Here is a 24,107-nt window from a genome sequence, read left to right as displayed (position 1 = left end):
CCGCCCCTCACTCCGGGAGCCGCCGCGGGCTTACCCCGCCCCTCGGCGGGGCTTCCCTGAGCTCTCCCCCGCGGGGCGGAGCTCCGAGGCCGGGCGGTACTGGCGCGCCCCGCCCGCCGGCGCTGCGGGCCCGAGGCGGGAGCCTAGCCATGGGGGGGCGGTGGGGTCGGTGGCTGCTGGCGCTCGGCCTCCTGCGGCTGCTGGGCCGCCTCGCCGCCGGTGCGTGCCCCTGCCAGGACACGCGGCTCTGCCGCCCCGTCACGGGCACCGGCGGCTTCGAGGTGCGCGTCCCCGGCAGCTCTGCCCCCCCCGCGTCGCGGTGAGGCTGGGGAGGGCGGCCCGGGAGAGGCGCGGTTAGCGGCGTGTTGAACGCACCGCGCTGCGCCGCCTGATCTTGATCGTCTGCGTTAGAGCGGAAGAGGTTTTAAAAGGGTGGGTGCATGTGGTTCACAGGGAAGCGTCAGGGTTTGGCTCTGAAGGGTAAAATGTTGCATCCAGCGGCTGCGAGCCCTTACCGTTCCCAGCCCGGCTGCTAGGCCACTGCTCCCTGGCCTGGGAAGCGGTTCCGGCAAGCTGGTCTCCAGAAACACAAGTCATGTACCTTTTTAGTAGGCGTTTAATCGTCCTGCTGAGAAGTGTAAGGAGCCGATGAAGGTGCTTTCTACCCGTTTCCAGGTCTTCGTGTTCGATGTGGGAAAGGAAACCTGGAAATCCTATGACTGGTCAAAAATTACAACTGTGGCAGCGTTTGGAAAGTATGATCCTGAGCTCATGTGCTATGCTCACTCTAAAGGCTCCAGGATTGTGCTGAAAGGTTGGTTACGCTGTGAAAATGTGGACGTTTTATGTGATACATGAATAAGAACATGATGTACAAAGGGCTATAATACATTTTGCGTGTGCTGGTATGCAGGGTATTAAAAAGAAAACCGGCCTGTGGCTTCTGCAACAGTGGTAACAAACCATTGTCAAAATTATGCTTGGGAAAAGAAGTTAAGTCCTCTGCATTTTGCCAGTATGGGTGTGGGGTTTTTTTAATTGTGATTGGTTGTTGGTTTAGTAAAGATAAACCTTTCCTCCTTACTGTTACTGTGTGCAAATACGTGTTAACTCTTGAAGGTCACTTGTCTAGGTGATGTACCTCTTCAGGAAATTGTTGATCCTGCTAAAAGAGCAGCATGGATATCCCAACAGGTGGACCTTGCAAAAAAACAGTATATGGATGGGATTAACATAGATATAGAGCAAGAAGTTAACGAAACCTCTCCTGAGTATTATGCATTAACAGACCTTGTTAAAGAAACTACAGATGCTTTTCACAGAGAAATACCAGGATCACAGGTAATAATAATCTACTTTCCACAAGCATTGACTTCATGAAATGTGAGCAGTTTTAGAGTGCTGTTTAGTATATGAATATGAAAAATTTTGTGCAGATCTAAAGTGTGATATTCTCAAGAATGTTCAATTAGAAAATTAGCTGTGATACTCTGTCATAAGAATCGCTCTTTTTGACCTGTATGAATTTAAATTGAGTAAGGATTTCACTGAGATTGGTAGATAAGAATGTTATTGCCCTGTGGAGCTGGCAGTTATTAGTGTGGCTTAATGAATCTTTTGAAAGTAGGGCACGTACAGCCTTCTGGTCCGAAAGCTTGACAATCTTTTGGTAAACCCATCACTGAAGTTTTAAGGATTTGCATCATGCTTCAGATTTTTGATCAGATGGTTTTCATGTTATAATTTCTTTGCTGTTGTGAGTCACTGATGGGGCACTCACTGTTTATGATCTATTTTTTTATCACCTGAGCAGCTGGTTCTGTAGTTCATTAGTATCATGGTGTGTTAAACACTTAGCAACATTGCAGAAACACTGCCTTTAGAAGTTCCAGGTTTTTTTAAAGAGAAAACAAGAGCACCCAAGTGCCATGCATGGTACTGACTTGTGCCTTTTTCCTGCAGGTAACATTTGATGTGGCTTGGTCTCCTGCATGCATAGATAGAAGGTGTTACAACTATACTGGGATTGCAGATGCGTGTGACTTTTTATTTGTGATGTCATATGATGAACAGAGCCAGATCTGGACAGACTGTATTGCAAAAGCCAATGCTCCTTACCTGCAGACTTTGGCTGGTGAGGACAAAACACCTCGCCGGGAGTCAGGACATTTCCATTTGTTCACATGAATAGATGGCAAAGACTGCCTTTTCTTTTTTGGTTGTGTAAGGCTTTCTCAAGTGTGCTCAAATATGTGTTGTTCTAATGTGAAATAGTATCTCAGACCCTTATGACACTACAGGTAGACCTTTAGTAGTTGTGTGTTGTCACTTGTAATTGTCTAGGTCTTTAATTGTTAGGAACACATTTAGAATGACAAACGGCAGCCCAAGCAATGGTGTCTACCTGGGCTTGCAAAGAACTGGAAACATGTCTCTCAACCTTGTGAACTGCTACTATGGGCAGCTGGTTTTAAGTGTGAACAGCTAGAGCAGTAACTAAAATCTGAACCGAACAGGTCTAGGAATATGCAGGTGGGAGGTACAGCAGAGCTTGCACCTCAGCCTCTGTCTGGGAGCATCCAAGTCCTGTCTTGACTCTGGCTTTAGATTAGTTTTAGGAATAAAAAACGTGGAAATGCAATAGTGCATCTGAATTTGTATTTCCTTCAAAACTAGGATATGAAGAGTACATTACTATGGGCATTGATCCTAAGAAGCTTGTGATGGGTGTCCCCTGGTATGGCTATGACTATGTCTGCCAAAACCTATCTAAGGTAAGATGAAGATTATTTATTTGCAATCATACTGTTACCTTTTTTTTGGAAAGAGATGCCTAGAATTTGGTGATACGGTTTTTGGACTAAGAAATAACTGTGGTCTGATGAATAGAGAGTATAAAGCTGGGGCTCAGGACAGAGGCTTTTGATGGGCTGGTAACTGATAAGCAGTGTGGTACCAAACAAGGCGTTTTATCTCTCCGTAGGCAACCTCAACCCCATGATACCCAAGCACCGTGTTTGACTAAGGAGCTGTAGACATTATCTGTAGAAGAGATGATGTCCAAAGGCACCACAATGCTTGTATCTGTCTGCCTTCTCAACAGAATCACTAAGCTCACTGCTTAAAGACTAGGTGCAACGAACCAGAGAGTGCTAAAACCATATGACTGTTAAAAGTATGGCAGTTTAGGGATAAATTATGCAGTCTCAAACATTGTATGTGGGACAAACGTAACAGAGTATTAAAGGGGAAAAGATAAGACAACTGTGTAAGCTGAGTTATGTCCATCCTATCTTCTATTACTACACAATAAACAAAATCTGTTTTAATTAAATCTGTCCATACATACAGGTATTTTTGAAGAGTTTGGATTTTTTAGACCCGTTTGTGATTTCGTTTTTGGCTGTACTGCTATTTTGGAGTTCAGTAAATCTGTGTAAGGTGAAACTCATACCTTCTGCTTTTTTTTCAGGATCATGTTTGCTCCCTTTCCAAAGTACCTTTCCGTGGGGCTCCTTGCAGTGATGCTGCAGGGAGTCAGGTCCCCTACAGAGCAATCATGAAGCAGGTGAACAGTTCCCTTTCAGGGATCCTATGGAATGAGGTACAGAAGTCTCCATTTTATGAATACAAGGTAAGAGTCTTTTTGTAAGACACCATGTTGTGGAGTAAATGTTCATGAACCATAGTTCTTTGATTATGAAGGGTTAGGTTCTCCTGTTTGTTTTCTACATTTTTTGTGTGTAGTAAAAGTTATCTGGATTTCTGTCTCTTAAATTTCTGTTCTGAAAGAGGGGTGCAGTGACTGAAGACTACAGGAGTAATAAAAATCTTTATTACCATGCAGTTTTCTCAAGAGATTCTATCATGTCAAAAAAGACGTTTTGGCATAAAGAAATCCTATAGCTCCGTTCTTCACTGCTACAGCTACTTTTATTAAGTTGATGACTTCAGAACAGATTCTGAGGTGCTCTTAAGTTTTTCCAACGCAGTGGCTTGAATGCATGTTCTCGAATGATTATGCTTACATGAACTACACAATGTATGCATTTCATCTTGTGTCTGTAGACATAATTTGAAGTTTCACATGTAGATGATTAAAAGGTGTTGTAAGCAATGACCACGTCAAAGCAACATTACTTTTACAAAATTCTATAACCTTCTCTAAAACTGCTTATTGCTGGAAAAAAAGCACTGAATCTCTTAACTAAATTCACCTGTTAGGTTAGATAGTGCGTCTGGGATTTTAGCTGATTCAAAATCATATTAAAATACAAATTAGCACAGTCTTTTTATTTAAGTATTTATTCAGTAAGATGTGACACTGTTTTATAAGTTAGATTCTACAAGTAAAAAAAATAGCCACATATTTGACTTTAAATTTTAAATTGTGTGTAAAAAATCATTTGTAAATCAGGAAAGCGTCATTATGGAAATCTACACAGCTTGTGTATCTCTGTTTTTACTTGTACTTTTTACTGCATTCAACAGAAAATGCAGTCAAAACTCAATGAACTTTAATTTATCATGTTTATATAGATAAGTAGATACTGACACGAGTGTTTAAATATTTCCTAGGATTCTCTTGGTCACTTCCACCAAGTATGGTATGATGACCCTCGCAGCATCTCTCTAAAAGCAGCATACGCAAAGAATCAAGGTTTAAGAGGCATTGGCATGTGGAACGGAAATAGTCTTGACTATTCCAGGGAAGCTGTAGCAGAACAACAAACTGAAGCCATGTGGCAGGCCCTGACACCATAAGAACTATTTGAACCCTTGATTTAAAATGGTGAAAATTGGTAATTTTTTATTATGGCTTATACTATCATAATTTTGGCTTTATATAAAAATACCATGATTAAAAAAAAAATTGAGAACCAGCCCAGTTCATCTTGTTATTTTGTAAGCAAAGCCTTATTTTCATGCTTCCAAAAGTTCCAGTGTTCCTTTAGCGGTGTGTTTTTTTTAAAGCCTGCTCATCATTTTCATTTTTCACAACTACAGTAAGTTGGTTGAAGCTTGAACCCAGCGTGTACCTGGTAACAAGTAAATCCAAGCGGTGGATTTACAGGGGCAATCTCCTAAAGATCCTTTGCTAAGGCTGCCTGGTGCAGCAAGTATTGATTCTGGGGTCGCATGGTGCAGCTTTCCGACTTCCCACCCAACTTGTATTTTACATAAGTAAGTCACTTGCAGATCAGATTAAACTCAGAATACTGGAGACACAGGCTGTTGCTTATATGCAGCTTGGTGAAATTTGTGCTTGTACTTGGTTGCTTTTCTAGAGATGAAAATATTTTATGGACTGAAGAAATTATATAACATGAAGTAGTTGCCATTAAGGTTTCTATCAGGCTTGCTGCTGGAAAAGAATGCTCAGTAAACTCCAGTTTCACCATGTTTATGTATCAGTAAATTCCTTAGTTTCAAAAGCCAAAAATCTTGGACCTTATCATGAAGAAGGAGCATTAACAGGGAGAGGACTTGGATGATGTCTTCTTCCATTGCAAACTTCTTTACTTCCTGAAAACTAGAACTCGGAAGCTTATTTAATGAGCTGCTAATTTCCACACACTTTAAACTTTATTCAGTAGCCTGTTGTTACTTGTTTTTTGTGCAGTATTGCCTTTGAGATGAGATGTATTTTCTTTCTAGTTCATATTTTTCTTAAAATAATTAACCTAGAGAAATTGGCTAACTTTTTAAAATATATGTAGTGGTAGAAAGATTGGTGTTTACAGGATTTTTTTTTGCTAAATAAAATGCTTTCTTCATTAAGATTGGTAAACAGCATTGGCTGTTTATGATTTACTTGTTCCACAGCTTACAGCCCACACTGCTTCTCTGCTTCTCAGGCCTCTTTCACAACCAGATTAAAGTGCCCTGCTTAAGTTGACTCCATTAATTAAACATTTTATTTAATTAGATATATGTTGTCAGTTGTGGGTTGGTTTGGGGTTTTTTTTGGTTGGTTGGGTTCAGCTTTTTCCCCTTGGTGAATATTTACACCACAGAATAGCAGCATTACCATAATGGCTACTGAGGAGAAGACTAGAAGACTTCATATGAGTGTCTGACCAGTTGATATTACTGAAAATGGAAAGCAGACCAGGAAGCATACTGCTCTCATATAAGGAAAAGCAATCTCTTGGAAAATCAGAGGGCTCTCTGCTAGAACTAGTTAGGAGAAACTGTTAAATTTACCTGACATACAGACACTTCAGAATTTGTATTACTATTTATATTCATATGGTAACATACTGAGAGAGAGATACTTTTGAAACTGAGAGGTCTTCTGGAGTGGATCATCTGACCTACAGATTCCTAACTGAAGGCCAAATAACTTTAGAGATTTAATACTTTCCCACTAAAATATTTGGTAAATCCTATCTTGAAGAAAATAAATTGGAAAAAGGGTGGTTTGTCTAAGATGTTTGAAATTAGTCCTTTTGAGAGTTGCATAATTTTCTTGGTTTATTACTGATTTCCCATTAGTGTTTCACTTCCACCAATAAATACAGCCTTTTATGTGACATTAATTCCTAGCATATTATTTGTTCTGCTTAAGATAATAACATTGGGTACTGCAAAGAGGCAAAGATGAGAGCTAGAAAAAGAGAATTGTTATCTAAGCACATTCATGAGCTTGAATTTAAAGAAAGGCAGAATATGCAATACTGTAAGTTGGACCAGGATCATCATCATAGCTTGTACAAGACATAGCTTGCTGCCTCTATTAACTACATAAGATGGTTAATGTCCATGTGGCTTTCTTAATTAGGGAACAAAAATGGTTAGATATGAAATAAAGTAAGAGCATCTGAGATTTTGTTCATAATATGGCAATTTATAGATAAGCATACTTATAGTGACAAAAATGTATTTCAATAAATAGCTAAATAAAGGATTCTTGATGGTGTAGTTCTACAGAAGATTGATTTTAATCATTTTCCAAAAATGTGTGTGCCTGAAAATAGGAACAGGAAGTTATAGATTATAGGTTTATTTTCTTGGTAGGTATTTTGTTAATGAAAGAACATCAGCATACCAATGTGATGTTACACAATTCACTAATTGGCACTTTTAAAATCACTTTGTTTTAGACATGTTACTAGGTTAAACTGTATATTTAAGTAGCTGACTAATGTTATATTAAAAGTGAGATGTAAAAAGTGAGCCGCAGTACCTCAGTACCCTATTATACAAATTCCACAACATTTATATAGTTGGTGTCTTTTTACAAGATAATTTCAAGAACATACAAGCAAATGTTCTGTAATTCTGATCTTCTATAAACATTACAGAGCTTCTGGGGACTTTATGGCTGTTAAAGCATGCCATCCTCTTAAATCCCTCATTTTCTGGACCGGCGAATTAAAGCTGAATGAATCTTCTTCTGTGTCAGTTCTGCTCTCAGCACTCGTAAATCAGATGCTGCCTGCTTTCTCATCTGCAGAAGAACCAGTAGTTTAAGGAATTGCAATTTAAGGAAATTTTTGGAGTTGACATGCATATGGGTTTATATAACTAAGACTGAATTTTACACAGGATGGCTGAATACAGGATACATCTTTCATTCTTAAAATTACATGTCTAATTAGGTAGCCTAGTTCTAGCAATACTTTCTTCTGTAGTGGTCTGGTGTTTTTAAGAGACAACTGTGCAATTCATTGTTCTTTCCACTCCTTGTTATACAATGGAGGAGGCATAATGAGTACATCCAGCCTCCATTACACAGTAAACAGGGGCATGGGCAGTTCCTGTGATGTAGAGGCCTCCTATTTCAAGCACTCAAAGCTGAAAAGCTGTCCAGTATGAAGGTCTATACCATTATCTTCCTTCCAAAGGGAGCCATAGGCAGCACTGGTATGGAATAAAGCAGATGAAGAGGACTGCTGTCTGCTTTGAGAGAGATTCTCTTTTTTAATTTTTTACTTTTTTATTCTTAGCCACAGTCTTAATACTGACCAGTGCCTCATCAATATGTTCCTTCAGTTACCTCTTAAGTGAAATGGCATTTTATGAAAGACTGTGAAGCTTAGCCTACATAGTAACTCGAAAGTCTAAGTTGGTTGAATGCTAGACATTCAAAATCATTTAATAACCTGGTGTTCTGGAGAAATTTGGCTCAAGTGATAAAGTTACAATGGCAACTAACACCATAAAGCTAACACATAAAACAAAAACTCTTTAGGAAATCATTTTATGTTTGGGAAGATCTAAGGGTTTTTTTATACATAGTAACATTTTGACTGTTTTAATTAAAAGGCAGAGCACCTTAATTACTATTACAAGTTTCATTTTTGTATCATCCAGCTTCCTCCTCAGTAGAACGAGTTCAGGCTGCACTGTAGTAATCTGGATGATTGTATAATTCTGTATTGAAAAGAACAGAAATAACAAAAGGTAAAAGTACAGCATTAGTGCATTTGACCACTCAGAAACAATTCTCTAAACTCATTCCAGCTCCCCTACTTTCCTCCAGTTGTCAAAGTGTACTGGGCTGCCTCTGGTCTGTAAGCAGTCAGCTCTCCAAGAGGGGGCAGCTCCCTTCTGCTGTCAGCCTTTCACCTGGGTACAGAGTTTTTTCCACTCCCTTTTGCTTTAGGAAGTTAAGATCCAGATCAGTTCTCCTGAGTAACAGCACACTGTTTTGCAATTATCTTTTATGGCTACTCCCCATTTATAATAAAAAGGCATACATCAAATAATTTCTTTCTCAGGCTTAGCATCACTCTGTCACTGTACATTTATTGATGGAATTACTACACTCATGTAATGTTTAGTGCAGGTGATCTCCAGTTTATACAGCACATAATTTCAGCAGTAGGTGTGGGTGGGCCTATCACTGAATTAACCTGTAAAACTGAAATTCATGTTTTCAAATGTGGGTTCTGAAGTCAGCCATGGTCCCTTGATGTCAGTAACACAGTGGTGGGTGTGGATGTGCATGTGGTAATCTCTTGATGTTCCAAGCCATTAAAAATTCTATTAAAGTGCCACCTGAAGCAAATAATGCAATCAAGTTGCCATACAAGGAATCATTAAGTGGTATCTGCAGCCTCTCATCTGTGAGCTCCTGCTGGAAGCTTCTTCCCACCCAGAGGTGTAGCTGCCTGAGTGCAAGGGTCCAAGTCCCAGCTCTGACACTGCATGGCTGTGTAACCCTGGCCCAGACCACTAGGAAAGCATGAAAGGTACACTGTCATGCAGGAGGAAACCAGGCAGGGCTGTCAGATTAGTTGGGGGCTACTGAGGAATCACTGTGGTGTTGGGTTGAGTCACCAGTGAAGACAAAGCTGGTGGAAGAGGGGAAACCAGCAACAGTGGGATCTGTTCCCCAGAGCCCAACTCTTCCCACCTGACTGATGCCTGCCCAGCACGTAGCTTACAAGGGGTGGAGAGCATACTTGTGCTTAGCCTAATAGCTAATTAAATCCTTGCTATCTATCTTCTGTGTGCCAGCCAACAAATAACCACTATAGGCATGTTAACCTGTGCATATCTTCCGCGTAAGGACTCTTTGTGCCTAGCCAGAGAGACCTAAAAAAACCCCTGGTATCTCCCCCCAAAAGGAGCAATAAAATATCTGAACATACCTGATTATATAATGTAATACCAACCCTAATAATATTTTTATATTGTAGGTATTTATATTCACATAGGTCAAATAATACACATTTGTATATAATATATACTCTTAGATTGTATACACACTCTCCAACTTTTCAGATACAAGAAAGGGACACTGGTTTTTCCTAGTCTAGCTTCAGATTCGCCAACAGACCTGATTTCATTAACACATTTACAGATACAACTGTTGTGAAGTGCGTTTCCCCCTCTCATCTTTTTTTAATTCCTCTCTGAACATCCTGTGATTTGGCACCCAGATAATGTGAGACTCGATTGCACAATAGTTAGGTGCAACCACCCTACAAGCCTCAGACACATCTCGTCCTCCCAAACAGAATTCACTACCTCTGTAAGTGAAATCTGGGATGAAAACAATATAGAACTGAACAATTCATTAATCATACTGAATGAAATGCATTTAGTTACAAGAAGGTATTGTGGAAGCACAAAGCATAAAGAATCAAATGCTCAGACTCAAGAACTTCTTTTTAAGAAGTGTGGGCTGAAGGAATTCTATATACTATATTTGGCTGTTAAAGCTAGTTTACATTGTTTGGTGATTAACTTCTTACTTTATAGAAAAAAAAAAACAAATAGGCTGTGTAAAAAGAGAGATTAAAATAACACAAGCAAATACCTTGGAGTTTGTCATATTATTTGGTCGTTTTCGGCTATCTCTGGCTTCCTGTTGCAAGAGTAATTTCTGGTGGTAAAGCTCTAAATCTTGCTGCAGTTTGTTTAAAGCATCCTCCAGGGGAACCGTAGCTTTCTTAGTTTCAAAATACTGCTTTTTCCATTCCTCACAAACTACACAGGAAAACAGTAATACTTTTTGGTCTTGTTCATCTTATCATAAGGTTTGCTGAAGACAGTAATGACCAACTGACCTAAAAAGATGCAGTTGGCCAATGCACACATTAAAAGATGGCAGTAGGTTTCTTTTTAAAAAAGCATTTAGTGAAAAATCTTCATTGAAATTACATTCACTGTAAATGCAACTGATTTTCTGCACAATCACCTGCAACAAAAGGCTCTCTCTGTCCACCAAGATACCACACAAGGTCCAACCCCAAAATTTCAGCTTGGGTGGTGTTCTGCAGGTTTCAGCTGCACAGTAGGTGCTCCTGACCTGTGAGGACCTGATGCCCACCACAGCCTGAAGTTCATGCCTTTACTGTAGCAGGATATTTATCACTGTAGACTTACACAAAATTTGAGCTCTGCAGGGCCAGAGAATTTGAACAGTACAAAAGCCCCAAGATTATGGGAAACAGTTATTTACCTGTACACTTAACTATGTGTCGTGGTTTAAACCCAGTCAGGTAACCTGTAACCCAGGACACTATGATTCCTCCTATGTTGATAATGTGATGTCTACAGCTGGCACACAATTTCCCCTGTATTTAGTGTGGTTGTCTTACAGCCGCATACATCTACTAGTCTGCAGTGTCTTAAGTGATTCCTTCTTTCAAAACATAGTTTAGGAAATCAGGACAACTGCTGCTCAGAAACTTACCTAAAAGAACCCAGCTCCTGGAGGACTATACAGTATGTAACTAGGCATGGCAGCATGGCAGCCTTAGGAGGGTATTAAATATAGACAAGACAGCTGTTCCTACAGAACATGCCCTTCTCTTCATACCTTGTGAAGAGGCATGTTTGCAAATGCACTTACTCACGAAACTCTACAGGTCTGATAAAAATATTTCAGAGGTAAAGACATTTCTTAAAAAACCTGCAGAAGCTGTTTGAATGCATGTGAAATAACCTTTATTTTACCTAACTGTATAACATAATTTAAGACAACACAGGAGCAACTTAGGGCTTACCTCAGTGGGGTAAATTACCTTGCCTTGAAGCTCCATGCTACTACAGATTCACTGCTTCAAGTACTCAAGTTTTTGTTGTGTTTTTTTTCCAACCTCACCATGCTGGAGAGTGCAGTGTAAAACCATGCCCTTGGAAAATAACTAGAAGAATTGTCTTCTCGTTTCAACAAAACTACAAATAATAGCTGAGACTCCTAGTGATTTAGCTGTACTTAAATACAAAGAGAATGCTCTCAAACATCCAAGTGATTAAACCTCATTTCTGGTTAACTGGAATGTGACTTAGGGAGGATAACTTAAGTATAAACTTGAAAATAATTTTACAAAGAAAATTTGAGTGGGATTTAAATGAGATTTTAACTTATTAAAAAAAAACAAGGTTTGTCAAGCTTGCCATGACAGGTTTGTAACTTCCATGCCATAAGCTGAATACTATGAGATAGGAGGAACAAAAAGTATTATGCTGGCCATTTAACTAGAAGCTCTATCAGCACAGTAAAAACCTCTGTAAGCACCAGCTACAGGCAGGTTTAGAGTATGTCAGCTTCCCTGGGCTTCAAAGAGTGAAGGGGTCTGCAGTAACTTTCCGGTCACTGTATGACCTGGGATAAAAGCAGGATATTTTTAGGTTTATAAGACTATCACAAAAGTGGAAGGAAACATTGCAACCTTCAATCTTTTCAACACGCTATTACACAAGTGAGCCTTGTTGGAGCTATTGGTTAGCGAACTACTCTCTCTGCAATTAAGCTCACTGATAAGGAGACAAATATTTTCATATTGGTTTCAGTGTCATTTCTCTATCATTCCAAATTACAAAATAAATTAAAGCATACCATGGTATCTTTTCAGCTTATGTTGTTCCAGTAGCTCTTTAACTTTTCTGATCAGTTCTTCTCTATTTTTTTCCATGTGCATTCTGTCTTTCTTCATTTGTTGCAATTGTTCTACCATCTTGTTTTCTAAAGATATATTTAGTAAGCACCAGGATACTATCAATGAAGATTTTTGTAATGCATCAATCATAACCATATGAAGCCAAAAAAGCCTCCAAAAGACTATTACCTGCTCAAAATATGTTGTGATAGAAACTGCAGTGAAATCTTGCCTTGAACTCCAGGTTGTCATAAGCAGAACAGACTTCCACTAGTCACAACAGGTCAGTAACTTACCTTCTCACTATCCTCCTACTTCACCACCACAGTGGAGAATCCTCAGCAATACTGCTATTGTTTTTTCTTAGCTATATTCTCACTTAAGTGAGCAGTATTTCATTTGATCTCCCCACTTTTCTCCTTTCATCCCCAAGTCCACAAACTGGGTTTTGTAGTGCTGGGAACCTGCCATGCTTTATGAACAGCCCAAAACAGCTGGAACTTTCCCACCACAAACTAAAATTTGTAACAACACTATGAATGAATGAATGTACAAATTCTTTCACAAACCAGGTATTTCTGTCTTCATTAACTATTCAGTCTTGATTGTTATCATAGAATCATAGCACAGTTTGGGTTAGAAGGGACCTTAAAGCTCATCCAGTTCCAACCCCGGCCACGGGCAGAGACACCTTCCACTAGACCAGGTTGCTCCAAGCCCTGTCCAACCTGGCCTTGAACACTGCCAGGGATGGGGCAGCCACAGCTTCTACACAACTTGTACCAGTGCCTCAGCACCCTCACAGGAAAGAATTTTGTCCTAACAGCTAATATAAATCTACCTTATATCAGTTTAAAGCCATTCCCCCTTTCCCTATTACTATGTGCCCTTGTAAAAAGTCCCTCTTCAGCTTTCTTGTCAACCCCTTTAGGTACTGAAAGGCAGCAGGGTTTCCTGAAAGGGTTTCCCTGGGTCCTTCTCTTCTTTAGGCTGAACATCCCCAATTCGCTCAGCCTGTTTTCACTTCATGCAATTTCTTGGAATCATATACTCACTTGCTGTCTGAATTGCAGGAACTTGATCTGGATTTACAGAAAATGTCAGGAAAGGTAGATTAGGAGGTGAAATATATTCTTTTGGACAACTAAGAGGATTTTGCTTGTTTTCACCAGCCTAGAGTCAAAAGACACAACTGTAAGTACATAACCCATAATCCTGAATAGCTCCATTAGACATATGCTCTGAAAGTGGTCTCACTGAACATGAGGGATGTCAGGGATGAATTTGAATTCTGCATATAAGCTTTTTTATTCTGTTACCAGTACAAATGATTACTAAATTACAAACAGATGGACCTCTGCAAATAAAACCAGAACACTGAACACTTGCATCACAGAGAACATGTGGACAAAAGCATAGACTATGGCTAATTGTTCTTGTCCATGTCTACAGCCCCACAAGTCATTGACACTCTCTGCAAGACGAGGAATAACAGGCTAACATTAATAAGACTGAGATAGTTATTATATATGTAGTTCCTGTTAAATTATGACTAGAGTTATAACTTCTGATGATTTCATTGTTGAGAAATATAGTTGATTTTTCTTTACCAAAAAGTAGCAGCGCATGAATTGACTTTTCTCAATTACTCTCAAATCTACATTTGAGAATTTAATCTCTCTAGTGACTTACCTCTCTTATAAAATATGTCTAGGTGGAGAACTATGTTTATTGCTCAATATTACTGAGAATATGTTACCTTGAAAAACATACCTGATTATCCAGTTTTTTACCAGGATTAGCTATAGACTTGCTAGTTCTGTACTGCAACAAGCTAAAATTAAATCAAAGCAGCAAGTGAAAATTTGTGTAATTAATTCCACCACCCCCACCCCCCCATTTTCCTTCATTTATCTGAAGTCTGGTTATGAATTAATATTATCCAAATGTTTTAGTAGAATCATTATTTACTAACCTTTGTTTTTTGCATGCATATTCTGTGGCTTGGTCTTCCATTATTTTAAGAATTCCAGCATCCTGTGTTCTGTCTTTTCTTAGTTTGGTATCTTTTAAGTGGTGATTACTACCCATGTTTGTTAGTTCTGTGACAGGATAGTGATGATCAAAATATATAGATTACACTCATAAAATTCAAGATGTTTTGACTGTTAATGCCTGGGCTTTCCAACCTGTATTAGAAATTTAGTGAACTGATCCAATAAATAATGTTATCTCTGGGGTTTGGAAATGAGTGAATAACAGAAGAAAGAAATAAAGGGAAGAAAAAAAATAAAAACCAAGGTGGTTTTATTTGGAGAATTTGTATGTAATTAGTTGTGGTAACCAGTACAAGAAACATTCTGACAGATAAGGAAACCACTCAGTTATTTCACCCTCCCTACACTAATTCCTTATCTAATGCTTTCTGCCTTTTAGAGACTGAAGATCCCCTACAGAGGAGGGAGCAGCATAGAAAGGGAGAGCAAAATGTTTTGAATTTAAATGTTAACGAATAAATGGTTTTTGCTTCAAAATATATACAATAAGTATTTCAAAATAAAATTGCTGACAGACTTTACCTTTACTACTACAAAATCCTATATCCTTCACCATTCAAAATAAAGTTATGGAAAACTTTTCAGTTATACCTTTACATATATAGATTTGTGTATTAAGTGGTTTCATACATAATACGAGTTAACATGATGATGAAGGGATAGAGCTATTTTTAACAGGTTATGATTGGAAACTGAAATTACTAATAATTCATCCATAAAAACATTTTCTAATAAACTCTCCACACACACCACAAAGAATATGTCATTTAAGTAATATTATTATATTACTTATTATATTATATTAATATAATTAGGCAAATGTATCAATTATTGTGGTGTTTCCCTATATCAGTACACAGTGATAAAGAAGGACTGTAGTGACAGGACAAGGGGTAACAGGTTAAAATTTCAACAGAGGAAGATTAGATTAGATTGGATATAAGGAAGTAGTTTTTTCCTGTTAGGGTGGTGAGGCACTGGAATGGGTTGCCCAAGGAAGCTGTAAATGCTCCATCCCTGGCGGTGTTCAAGGCCAGGTTGGACAGAGCCTTGGGTGACCTGGTTTAGTGGGAGGTGTCCCTGCCCATGGCAGGGGGGTTGGAACTTAAAGATCTTAAGGTCCTTTCCAACCCTAACTTCTCTATGATTCTATGACTTACCCAATTTAAAACTATAGCTCTTTGAAAGACATTATTATTATTTTAAAAATCAGAATATTGTTCTGATAGCAGTATTACAACCCATGCTTTAATTATAGATTTCTTAAAACAAAGCTTTACTCTGCCCACTTTCTAAATACATGCTTTAGCAGAAGGATGACAATAAACAGTTGTACCCTTTTGGTACTTGATGTGATTTTGGGGTGTTTGATTATTCTGGCATTGTTCATCACTGTGGTTTACATGAAGAATAAGAGTGGTTCCTTTGGCTTCATCATTCCACTTAGGAGTGTTATGCTCTTTTTGATCTTGGCTAAGATGATTTTGCTGAGAGGTCTGTAATACCATATCACTCTTTCCAGACTCCAAATCATCTGCAGGATTTGACTGATTTGGTGTGATGAAAGATCCATTGGATCCATTTTGATCTGCATAATAATTGATATTAGAAAACAGAAATGTTATTTTACTGTAAATGTTAACCATAGTATTTATGCTTCTCCTTCATCGTCCTCCTTCACTACATTGGTTAAACTTACCTTCTTCTCTAAGCTGTATATGATTTTCTTGAATCCTGTTGTTATGGTCTTGCTTATTATTTGTGTGCAAAACTGGAACAGGTTCTTTCTCTCCCCATTCCACAGGACCATGCACTTCTTTATTTTCTAGCTGATTACTGCTTTGTATGCTTTCTAAAAATTGTTTGCTTGTTTCAGGTTTTTGTTGGGGAAGACTGGATAATCCTGATTTATGATCAGGCCTGTTAGCTTCTCCATTAAAGTGATGGCTTTGTTGAGTTGATGCTGATAATGCATAAACACCTTCAAAGTATTCCACTTCAGGTAATAAATATAATTCAGGATAAAGTGCCTAAAATATGCAGTATATTCATCAGACATGAGATGACATGTACAATGTAAAAAATTTCTGAAAATGATACCTTAAAAGCCATTCAATACATACATAAGGTGGAGCAAACGACTTCAGTTCCAGCTCTGTTTCTTGTTTTGCTTTCACCTTGGAAGGTAAAGTATGGAAGTGTAACCAATAAAATACTTTTTTATCAACAATGTTGCATATCACTTAATTTCTTTATTCTATCATCCTCTTTACATAGTACATTTTTTCAGAACCAGCACTATTTGTCTTCTGTAATGGCCTCATGGGGAGGAAGGAACACAGACTACTATTGTATTTTCTGACATAGCACTGAAACTTTATTTTGTTTGTTTTTCAAAATCTCAGACCCACAAGAGTGCATGGATGTACTCAATATATTTTGCACTTTCTCTTATGGTTCAAGGAAGCTGATCCAACAGTCACAGCAGAAGAAAGTCACTGACTTTCTTTACCAGTAGTTGCTTCAAGATGAATCTGACTAGAAATGCTGACTCTCACATAATTTTCTCTATTTACCTAATAGTGCAAAATATTTAATGTATGTAGAAAAAAATATCTATACTATCTATTTATACTCTTCATATGATACAAACATCCTTTTAGATTTCAACAAATTTTGTCCTAAAACCAAAGTCTAAGATAATCAATGTAAATTTGTAAGATGAGATGAAAACAAAAACAAAAAAAAAAAAAACAACCAATAAATAAAATCTGTGTTTACATTTAAATAATGAAATTGAACTAAACATGGTGCCTAATTTTATTCTCAGTAATGGCCAGGCAATGCTACTATTAGAGACATGGGCTATATGCAAGAAAAATAAGAGCAAATGAACATTATGTTGGTTTACATTTCTTTTCCACTTAAAGACCCTTACTTGCAAGTTGGGTACAGCTGTTAGCATTGCTTACATTGTTACTGTTGTGAAACAGAAGACTGGGGGGTAAGAAACCAGTCAACAAATATTTGATCATGGAGATATGATTCAATGAGGTTACCATGACCCTAAATAACAAATAAACCAGTTAGTTGGTTTATTGCTTTCCACTTTGTTATAATGTTAAACATCGAGCAACAGTAAATACGCCAACTTAAAATTATATGTCTAACTCATCACTAAAAATCTTTATTTGTATCTACCAATATCTTTAATTCTCTATTAAAGTAAAATATTTTATTAATTCGCTGACATTCTAAAAGAAGCTGGAAAATTTCTCCATTTATCTCAGAACTATCAGTGGGAAAGAAAATACACCATCTTACTTATGGTCATCCAGTTTAAAAGACCTGAATTCTTTGAAGACATATGCACATTTTCAGATTCAGATTGTGTCCCAGTCTTTAAGTTTTTCCACCTGTTTTTTTGCATATTACTCTATATCTACTCTAGTCTTCTGTGTGAGTAATTTTAGTGGTAACTAAAAGAATGACACCAAATTTCCAGCCTGGAATTAATTTACAGGTCCACGAGAGACAGGTGAAATGAGAGGAGAAAGAAGTATTCTATACTTGCACATACGACTTAAGTCTGTGCGTGTTACAAGAAGAAACTTTCAGTTGGACTGATTTTCAAGGGTATTTAATCTTTAGCTATAGTTTCTAAGGTATAAATATACAAAGAATCAACATGAGGAATAGCTATGATTCAGAAATTTAGGGGGTTGATTACATGCATTTCAGGCTGTACTACTGGACTAATTAGTGGAACACATGTACATCCAGAGACTCATCTTTTAAAGGCTTTTGGGCAGGTCACAGCAAGAACCATTAGAGGAACTCTGACTTACTCAGCTACCCTTGTAAATTCTTCAACTTCCATCTTCCCAAACATGTACTGGTAATAATGACCTTAAGGGGATTTTTTTTAATGCAACAAGATTTGTCATATTTAATCCACTGACTTATCAAAACTAACATGTTTTCACTGGATGGCAACTAATTACATATGATGGTTTAAAGGGCGTTTCTAATATACCTGTCCAGCTGTGCCTTTGTATTTGGAGATGTGTTCTTACAGGAACTTACGCTCCGGCATGTTTAAAAAACCGAAATGGTAACAGTGCTCCTGAGGTTATCTCCTTTTTATGTATTTTGTTTATCTAATCTAATCTGCAGGAACGTGGTTGACATTGTAAAACAAAAGAGCATTAAAGAAAACAAGTATTAACTTACCACTGCTAGTCTTTTCCCAACGCATTTTAAAAATCTGAATTTATCTGCAGCTGAAACTCCACCCAGGTACTCTCCAAGCTTCTCCCGTAGCACTCTTAATGTGATGTGAGGAGATACCCTAGAATGTTGTTATTCATTAATACATCTGTAAGATCAAATAATGATGGCTAGTTAGTAAGAGGGGGAAGATAATGCTATATACATACTGGCTTGCATGGACAGAATGACCAAAAATGGGAACTATGTCCTGGAAATGACTACTGTCCAACTACATACAGGCCAGAAAGTCCTTGTGTGCTAGAGTCAGAACATCGTATCAGGTTATGGTAGACTGTATTACAAAGGCTGTCATGACATTAACTAGCAACATTCATATTTTAGGAACCCCATAAAAAGGGATAATATGGAAATAGCTGAAATTTGAAAACTGCTCCTTCAGAATGCTCTTGCTCATCTGCAGATGGGTAACAGAAACATTAGAAACTACAATCATGTGTTTCCATATAGGTGATGATGTTTCATGGGGCCAGTCTAGGACTGTAGAACATACCCCTTCAAGCACTAAGGGCTAGAGAAGACTACATTACTGTCCACTTTAAATAGCAGGCACAGTTCTTTCATTTTGTCTTCTCCAACACAAATTGACAGTTGGGTGTGTGCATGTGTACATGCAAATGCATTTTAAATCAAAACCAAACACTGCAGTGTGAACATTTCCACCCTAATTTGAGGATGAAAGAGCTGATGCAAATATGAATTGCATCATTTAATGTACTACTGGAAACCATGCAAATATTAAAGTAATGAGTTCAGTATAAAAGTCACTGTAGAATAAAAAGCTCCACAGAATAAAACCAAATGTGCAAGAGGCACGCAAAAGCTCTCCAGGATATCAGAAGCAATTCTAATTGCTCTTGTCATAAACTGGGGAACAAATTCAGGCCTGAGACTGCCAATCACCCATGCTGATTGTTAGTATAATACCTAGGCATGATTTTGGCTCAGGCAGCTATCTCTCTTCAAGCAATGCACAGACATAGCTTGGGGGATAGCACATGCCATTCTCACTAAACAGTATGGACAAGAACATGCCATCCCTTCAACTTCGGTCTTCAACTTTAACCTGTTAGGGTTTGTTTCCACTTTCAGACAGACCTATTTGCTTTCATTTCACACCCTATGTATGTAAAACCACCGCCAGTTTCATATCATAAACACAGTACTTCAATGGGCTACAATGATTCCCTTGCATGATTTAAAACACCTTGGACTTAGAGCATCTCCCCAAGGGGATAAATCTGCCTTGTAGCACAGGCATGCAGCAGAGGAGACCAAAGTTTGCAGAGAGGAGACACTGAGGCCACACTGCTTGGTGCCTCCCTCTTACATTTAGCTCCTGTTTATTTCTTCCCCAGCCATTATTTGCCCACACTTGCTGCAGATATTAGCCCTAATGTCAATTATTTCAAATGTATAAAGAAATATGTGATAGATACATAACTCAATACACACCCTTCCAGGGTCTTATGTGAGACCACATATGATCTGTAATTCAGGTATCTCTCATGCACTATCCTTTCTTCAAGCTGATGTCTCAGAGAAGACATACTCCTTCAATTGTCTTCCAAAACCCAATAAATGCAAGCTCTTTCAGAGGAAATTCTATCATGGCACATCCTTCATTGGTAATGCCTGTCCAAAACAGCCTAGAAATCTTTATCTATGTTTTTATGAACAGCAGGGAAAACATCTAAGTAACTACAATGTACCCTGTGAGAAAACTATCTAGGTAGAACCTCAGATATAGGACAGCAATTTATCTGCAAATTATTTGCCTGCGCAATGCCTAGGAGCATATTATGATATATTTCTTATTCTCTGCCACTGGCTAGCAGAAGACTAGTCCTTTGCTTCAGGGTGTTCCTTTAAAGATAATGCAAACTAGAGTTCATTGCAGCTATCTCATCTGGAAACAGCAAACATATGGCTTCTGTGGCGAGGAATGAGGAATAAATAAAAGATCACAGAGGCTGAGAAATCAAGTTCATGGGAACAAGAGCTCAGGGCCACAGACAATTACACACTTAATACTTTCCTCTAATTTCATAGTTAATGGAAGTGGCCTGTACTTAGTCCTAGGAATCCTTTGTTAAACTGACTCAGACAGTACTAGGATTGTCAAGCCGACTGGACAGTGCTATCAACAATGTCCAAACAGCATTTGTACCAGCAAGGCTGTTCTCTCCCCCTCTCCATAGTAAGCTTTTTTAAAATAATTTTGTTTTTAAAGACAGTGATACAATGGCCAGGTGCTAGTTATTGCTAATGCAATGTACTGCAGCATTGCTGAGTATCCATAGAATAATTAATTAGCAATTATTTAAAACTCATTAGAAAGCAACAAATACCCCATCAGATATAAACCCACCTAAGTTGATGCCTCAGAACTGAGCCTCAGGGAAATAAATTTACACTAGAGAACAGAGGGCAGTGACAGATGTGCAATCATATGAAATGATCTGAAGTTACCACTCCAGCTGTAGGCATTTTGCACCTCTGCTGGAGACTAGAACAGCAAACAAAACAGATACATACACTTATTTCCTCTGGTTTTGAGCAGCCTTTCAACAAAAGAAGCTGTGAGAATGAATACATTCTGCCCCACATGCTCATACCTGACTGCTGTCAATCTTTTCAGCTACACAGTGTATTAAGTAGAAAATACAACCCTATTTTAAAGTAGTTAAAACCCATATTCCCCGTAGTTTAAGCTAAATTGTCAGGTTTTGCTCAGAAGCAGACAAGGTGCATGTAAAAGCTCCACTCATCTTTACGTTATTTGATTTTTCTACAACTTGTTATCACACTAGATACACACAGAATTTGTGAGTAAAGTGTTTAGGGGTACAAAAAAAACTTTCAAAGCTGTGAAAGATTATAACTGCAGCTCATTGCACGAGGTTTGGGCCTAGGACATGGGATATTCTTTCACTAATTCCTCTAAACAGCTACTTGAAAGCACACATGGCACATGGTGTTGTGTGCAATCTTTCAGAAATACTACTGAAGAAGAAAGAAGATGTGCTGGTAGTTGTACGGGATGTGATGCTTTGCCTTGAGAAACATGGTTCAAGCTTTTTATTTGGACTGAGAGAACTCAGATCATCATATCCCTGTTCCTGGGAACTAACAGGCTATCCTATCTTCATCAAGCCACTCTGTCTTCAGGCTGGTCCATATGCAAAAAGAACTCAAGACTTTGATAAGTAGGCTCAAGTAGACAGAAAGAATGTAAGACTGTGATTTAAGAACATGAATTATTCTGCAGAAATACTAGCATTGCTCTGGAAGTATGTTTCAGTGGTTTACACCAAGGGCTGCAATGGAGCTAAGCCTGATACAAATCCAAATAAACCTAACACTAGTCATGGGCATCACTTACTCTCCAGAAATTATTGAAGAACAGGTCTCTTCTGACAGATGTAATTGTGCTTCACAGAGCAACAGTTCAACTAAATTATTAAAGGACAATGTAAAGGACCTACCATGTACATGAACCCTAAGACTATACCCACCTTATAAATCCGGCTGAGATGAATTTGCTAGTAAGAGCTACAGGAACTGTATTCAGCTTGAAGTTCCACACTTCTTCTGGGACATAAAAAACATGAAACTCCACCAACTAAATAAAGAACATATAATCATAACTGTAGATATATTATAACCCTCTTATTTTCCCTTATTTTGCTTAGGTGGACTTTCAAATTCTGGAGGCAGGAATGGTTTCTTCGATGGACTAGAAGAGTGAGCACCCATCTGACAGTGATGACTAAATAGTGAGAACAGCAATGAGTAGAGCAGTTTGTGACTGAATGATAGCTGACAACATCAAACTAAGTCACATTAGAAATGCTCTCAGTGGAAATCAGAGAAAAGAGAGCCTGGGCTACGGCTCTATGTCACTATGACAGCAACGGACAGTTTACCAAAAACACTTGATACTCTGGAGCATGTCCTGGTTACATAAATACTTCAGCTGAAATCCTGCCTTTGTTCTTCTTATAAATAATGCAAAGTCCTGAAAGCTGTATCCAAATAGCACCATAACTTGACCTTGCCAGAAGAAAAAGAATTCAAAATATTTCTGGCAGTTCTTAATAATATTAGTTACCTTGGAAGCACAGAAATGCTCCTGGTAATGGCTGCAAAAACAGTAACTAAGCACGCTCTGAACAAGGTTCACTTAGACTGCGTTCAAACCTGTGGCGGGTGTGGGACTGTTAATGTCCAGATCTTGATACTTTTACTGAAAATTAGATGGTATTGATAAGGATGAAACATTTCCCATAACTAGAAGCCATGGAAATAAGCTGTATTACATATTCCAGCAATTGTTGTGTTATTAAACTTAACTAGAAAATTAGAAAATGTTACTAAATGTACTAGAAAACAATAATTTCTATATATGCTATGTTAAAAGCACTTTTTTCCCCTCTCATGTCTCCTAGAAATGGTGCAGTGTCGCTTCTCGTAATATTTTATATTTTTAAATGTGAAATCAAAAAACACTTCATGGAAAAGTACAAGAACTCTCACCTGGGATGTCTGAGGTCTCCTTTGACTGAACAACATGTTGCTCCCTGTACTTGATCACAGCAAATGACAGGTGGGCTTTATAATTTTCTTTTTGAGTTAATCAGTCTTTAAGAATGAGTTTCATGATTGATGATGTTACAAGAGCAGTTACTCCATTAATATCCTTTATTTTCACTTACTGTTCTTCTTTCCATTTATGAAAATGGGAAAGTAGTTTCTGTGCTGAAACGGAAAGTTCCAGCTAACTGCAGACAAACAAGACTCAACCACACCTTCTACACAATGAGTATCACCTAAGTAACCGGGGAACTGCTAATCACAGCCCTGAAGCTCCCGCAGATCTGCGCTGGAGTATTTTCTCTTACCATTTTCTCCCCTTTCATAAAGACTCTTTGATTGCATGTGGTTTTCTACACATTGTACTGCTTTCCTAAAAACAAAGACCTAAATCCCCACAAAATGGGATTCTTGCAGGATCTGTGTTTATCTCTGATAAAGGGACAATTATTGTGAACTGCAGCCAAGCCACATGTACAGCATATTGTGCTGGCCAAACACAGTATTCCAAGCAAACCTGACTGTTCTGGGTGACCATGCCAGAAAAATCCTTCCATAAACCATGGTTTTGCCTTAACCTTTTTATGAGTTTCCTCTCTTTGGAGGCTCTTCCAGCACCTCAGAGGTTACAAACCACCTGATTTTCAGTCTGCTCAATGCCTCACTGTTGTCCTGATCATCTTGCAGCTCTCCCTCATACTCCTGCTATTTCCAATTCACTTTTTCTTGGGCACATGTGACCAGACCTTCCAGACAACCTTCCAAGTCTCACTCTGGCTCCATGAGGTGGAAATAAGATTTCCCCATGTCAGCAGAAAGCACC

General features: G+C 38.4%; 2 protein-coding genes across 4 annotated transcripts; one reads left to right on the top strand and one right to left on the bottom strand.

Moving 5' to 3' along the window:
* The first annotated feature begins 130 nt into the window (after positions 1–130).
* On the top strand, positions 131–4,881 carry CTBS (chitobiase). Its single transcript, XM_057408344.1, has 7 exons — positions 131–281; positions 676–814; positions 1,133–1,341; positions 1,963–2,134; positions 2,677–2,774; positions 3,473–3,634; positions 4,579–4,881. The coding sequence occupies exons 1-7, from the start codon at positions 150–152 to the stop codon at positions 4,762–4,764; spliced, it is 1,098 nt and encodes a 365-aa protein (XP_057264327.1). The 5' UTR covers positions 131–149; the 3' UTR covers positions 4,765–4,881.
* Positions 4,882–6,920: 2,039 nt separating this feature from the next.
* Positions 6,921–23,990, bottom strand: SPATA1 (spermatogenesis associated 1). 3 transcript variants are annotated; one of them, XM_057408340.1, is made up of 13 exons: positions 23,228–23,990; positions 22,207–22,313; positions 18,632–18,749; positions 16,522–16,575; positions 16,098–16,428; positions 15,735–15,986; positions 14,317–14,443; positions 14,115–14,175; positions 13,397–13,514; positions 12,302–12,427; positions 10,274–10,443; positions 8,281–8,379; positions 6,921–7,453 (listed from the first exon to the last, which is right to left on the bottom strand). In XM_057408340.1, exons 1-13 carry the CDS (start codon positions 23,261–23,263, stop codon positions 7,358–7,360), a joined length of 1,695 nt encoding a protein of 564 aa, XP_057264323.1. In that variant the 5' UTR covers positions 23,264–23,990; the 3' UTR covers positions 6,921–7,357. The 3 variants fall into 3 exon arrangements, with proteins under 3 accessions (XP_057264323.1, XP_057264326.1, XP_057264324.1); XM_057408343.1 differs by lacking the exon at positions 12,302–12,427; XM_057408341.1 differs by lacking the exon at positions 16,522–16,575.
* Between the last annotated feature and the right edge of the window lie 117 nt (positions 23,991–24,107).

Source organism: Pezoporus wallicus, unplaced genomic scaffold (assembly GCF_028554395.1).
Source record: "Pezoporus wallicus isolate ANWC-B61680 ecotype Strahan unplaced genomic scaffold, APGP_CSIRO_Pwel_v1 contig_4238, whole genome shotgun sequence".
Lineage (NCBI taxonomy): Eukaryota > Metazoa > Chordata > Aves > Psittaciformes > Psittacidae > Pezoporus > Pezoporus wallicus.
This window is presented reverse-complemented; position numbering and strand designations above follow the sequence as displayed.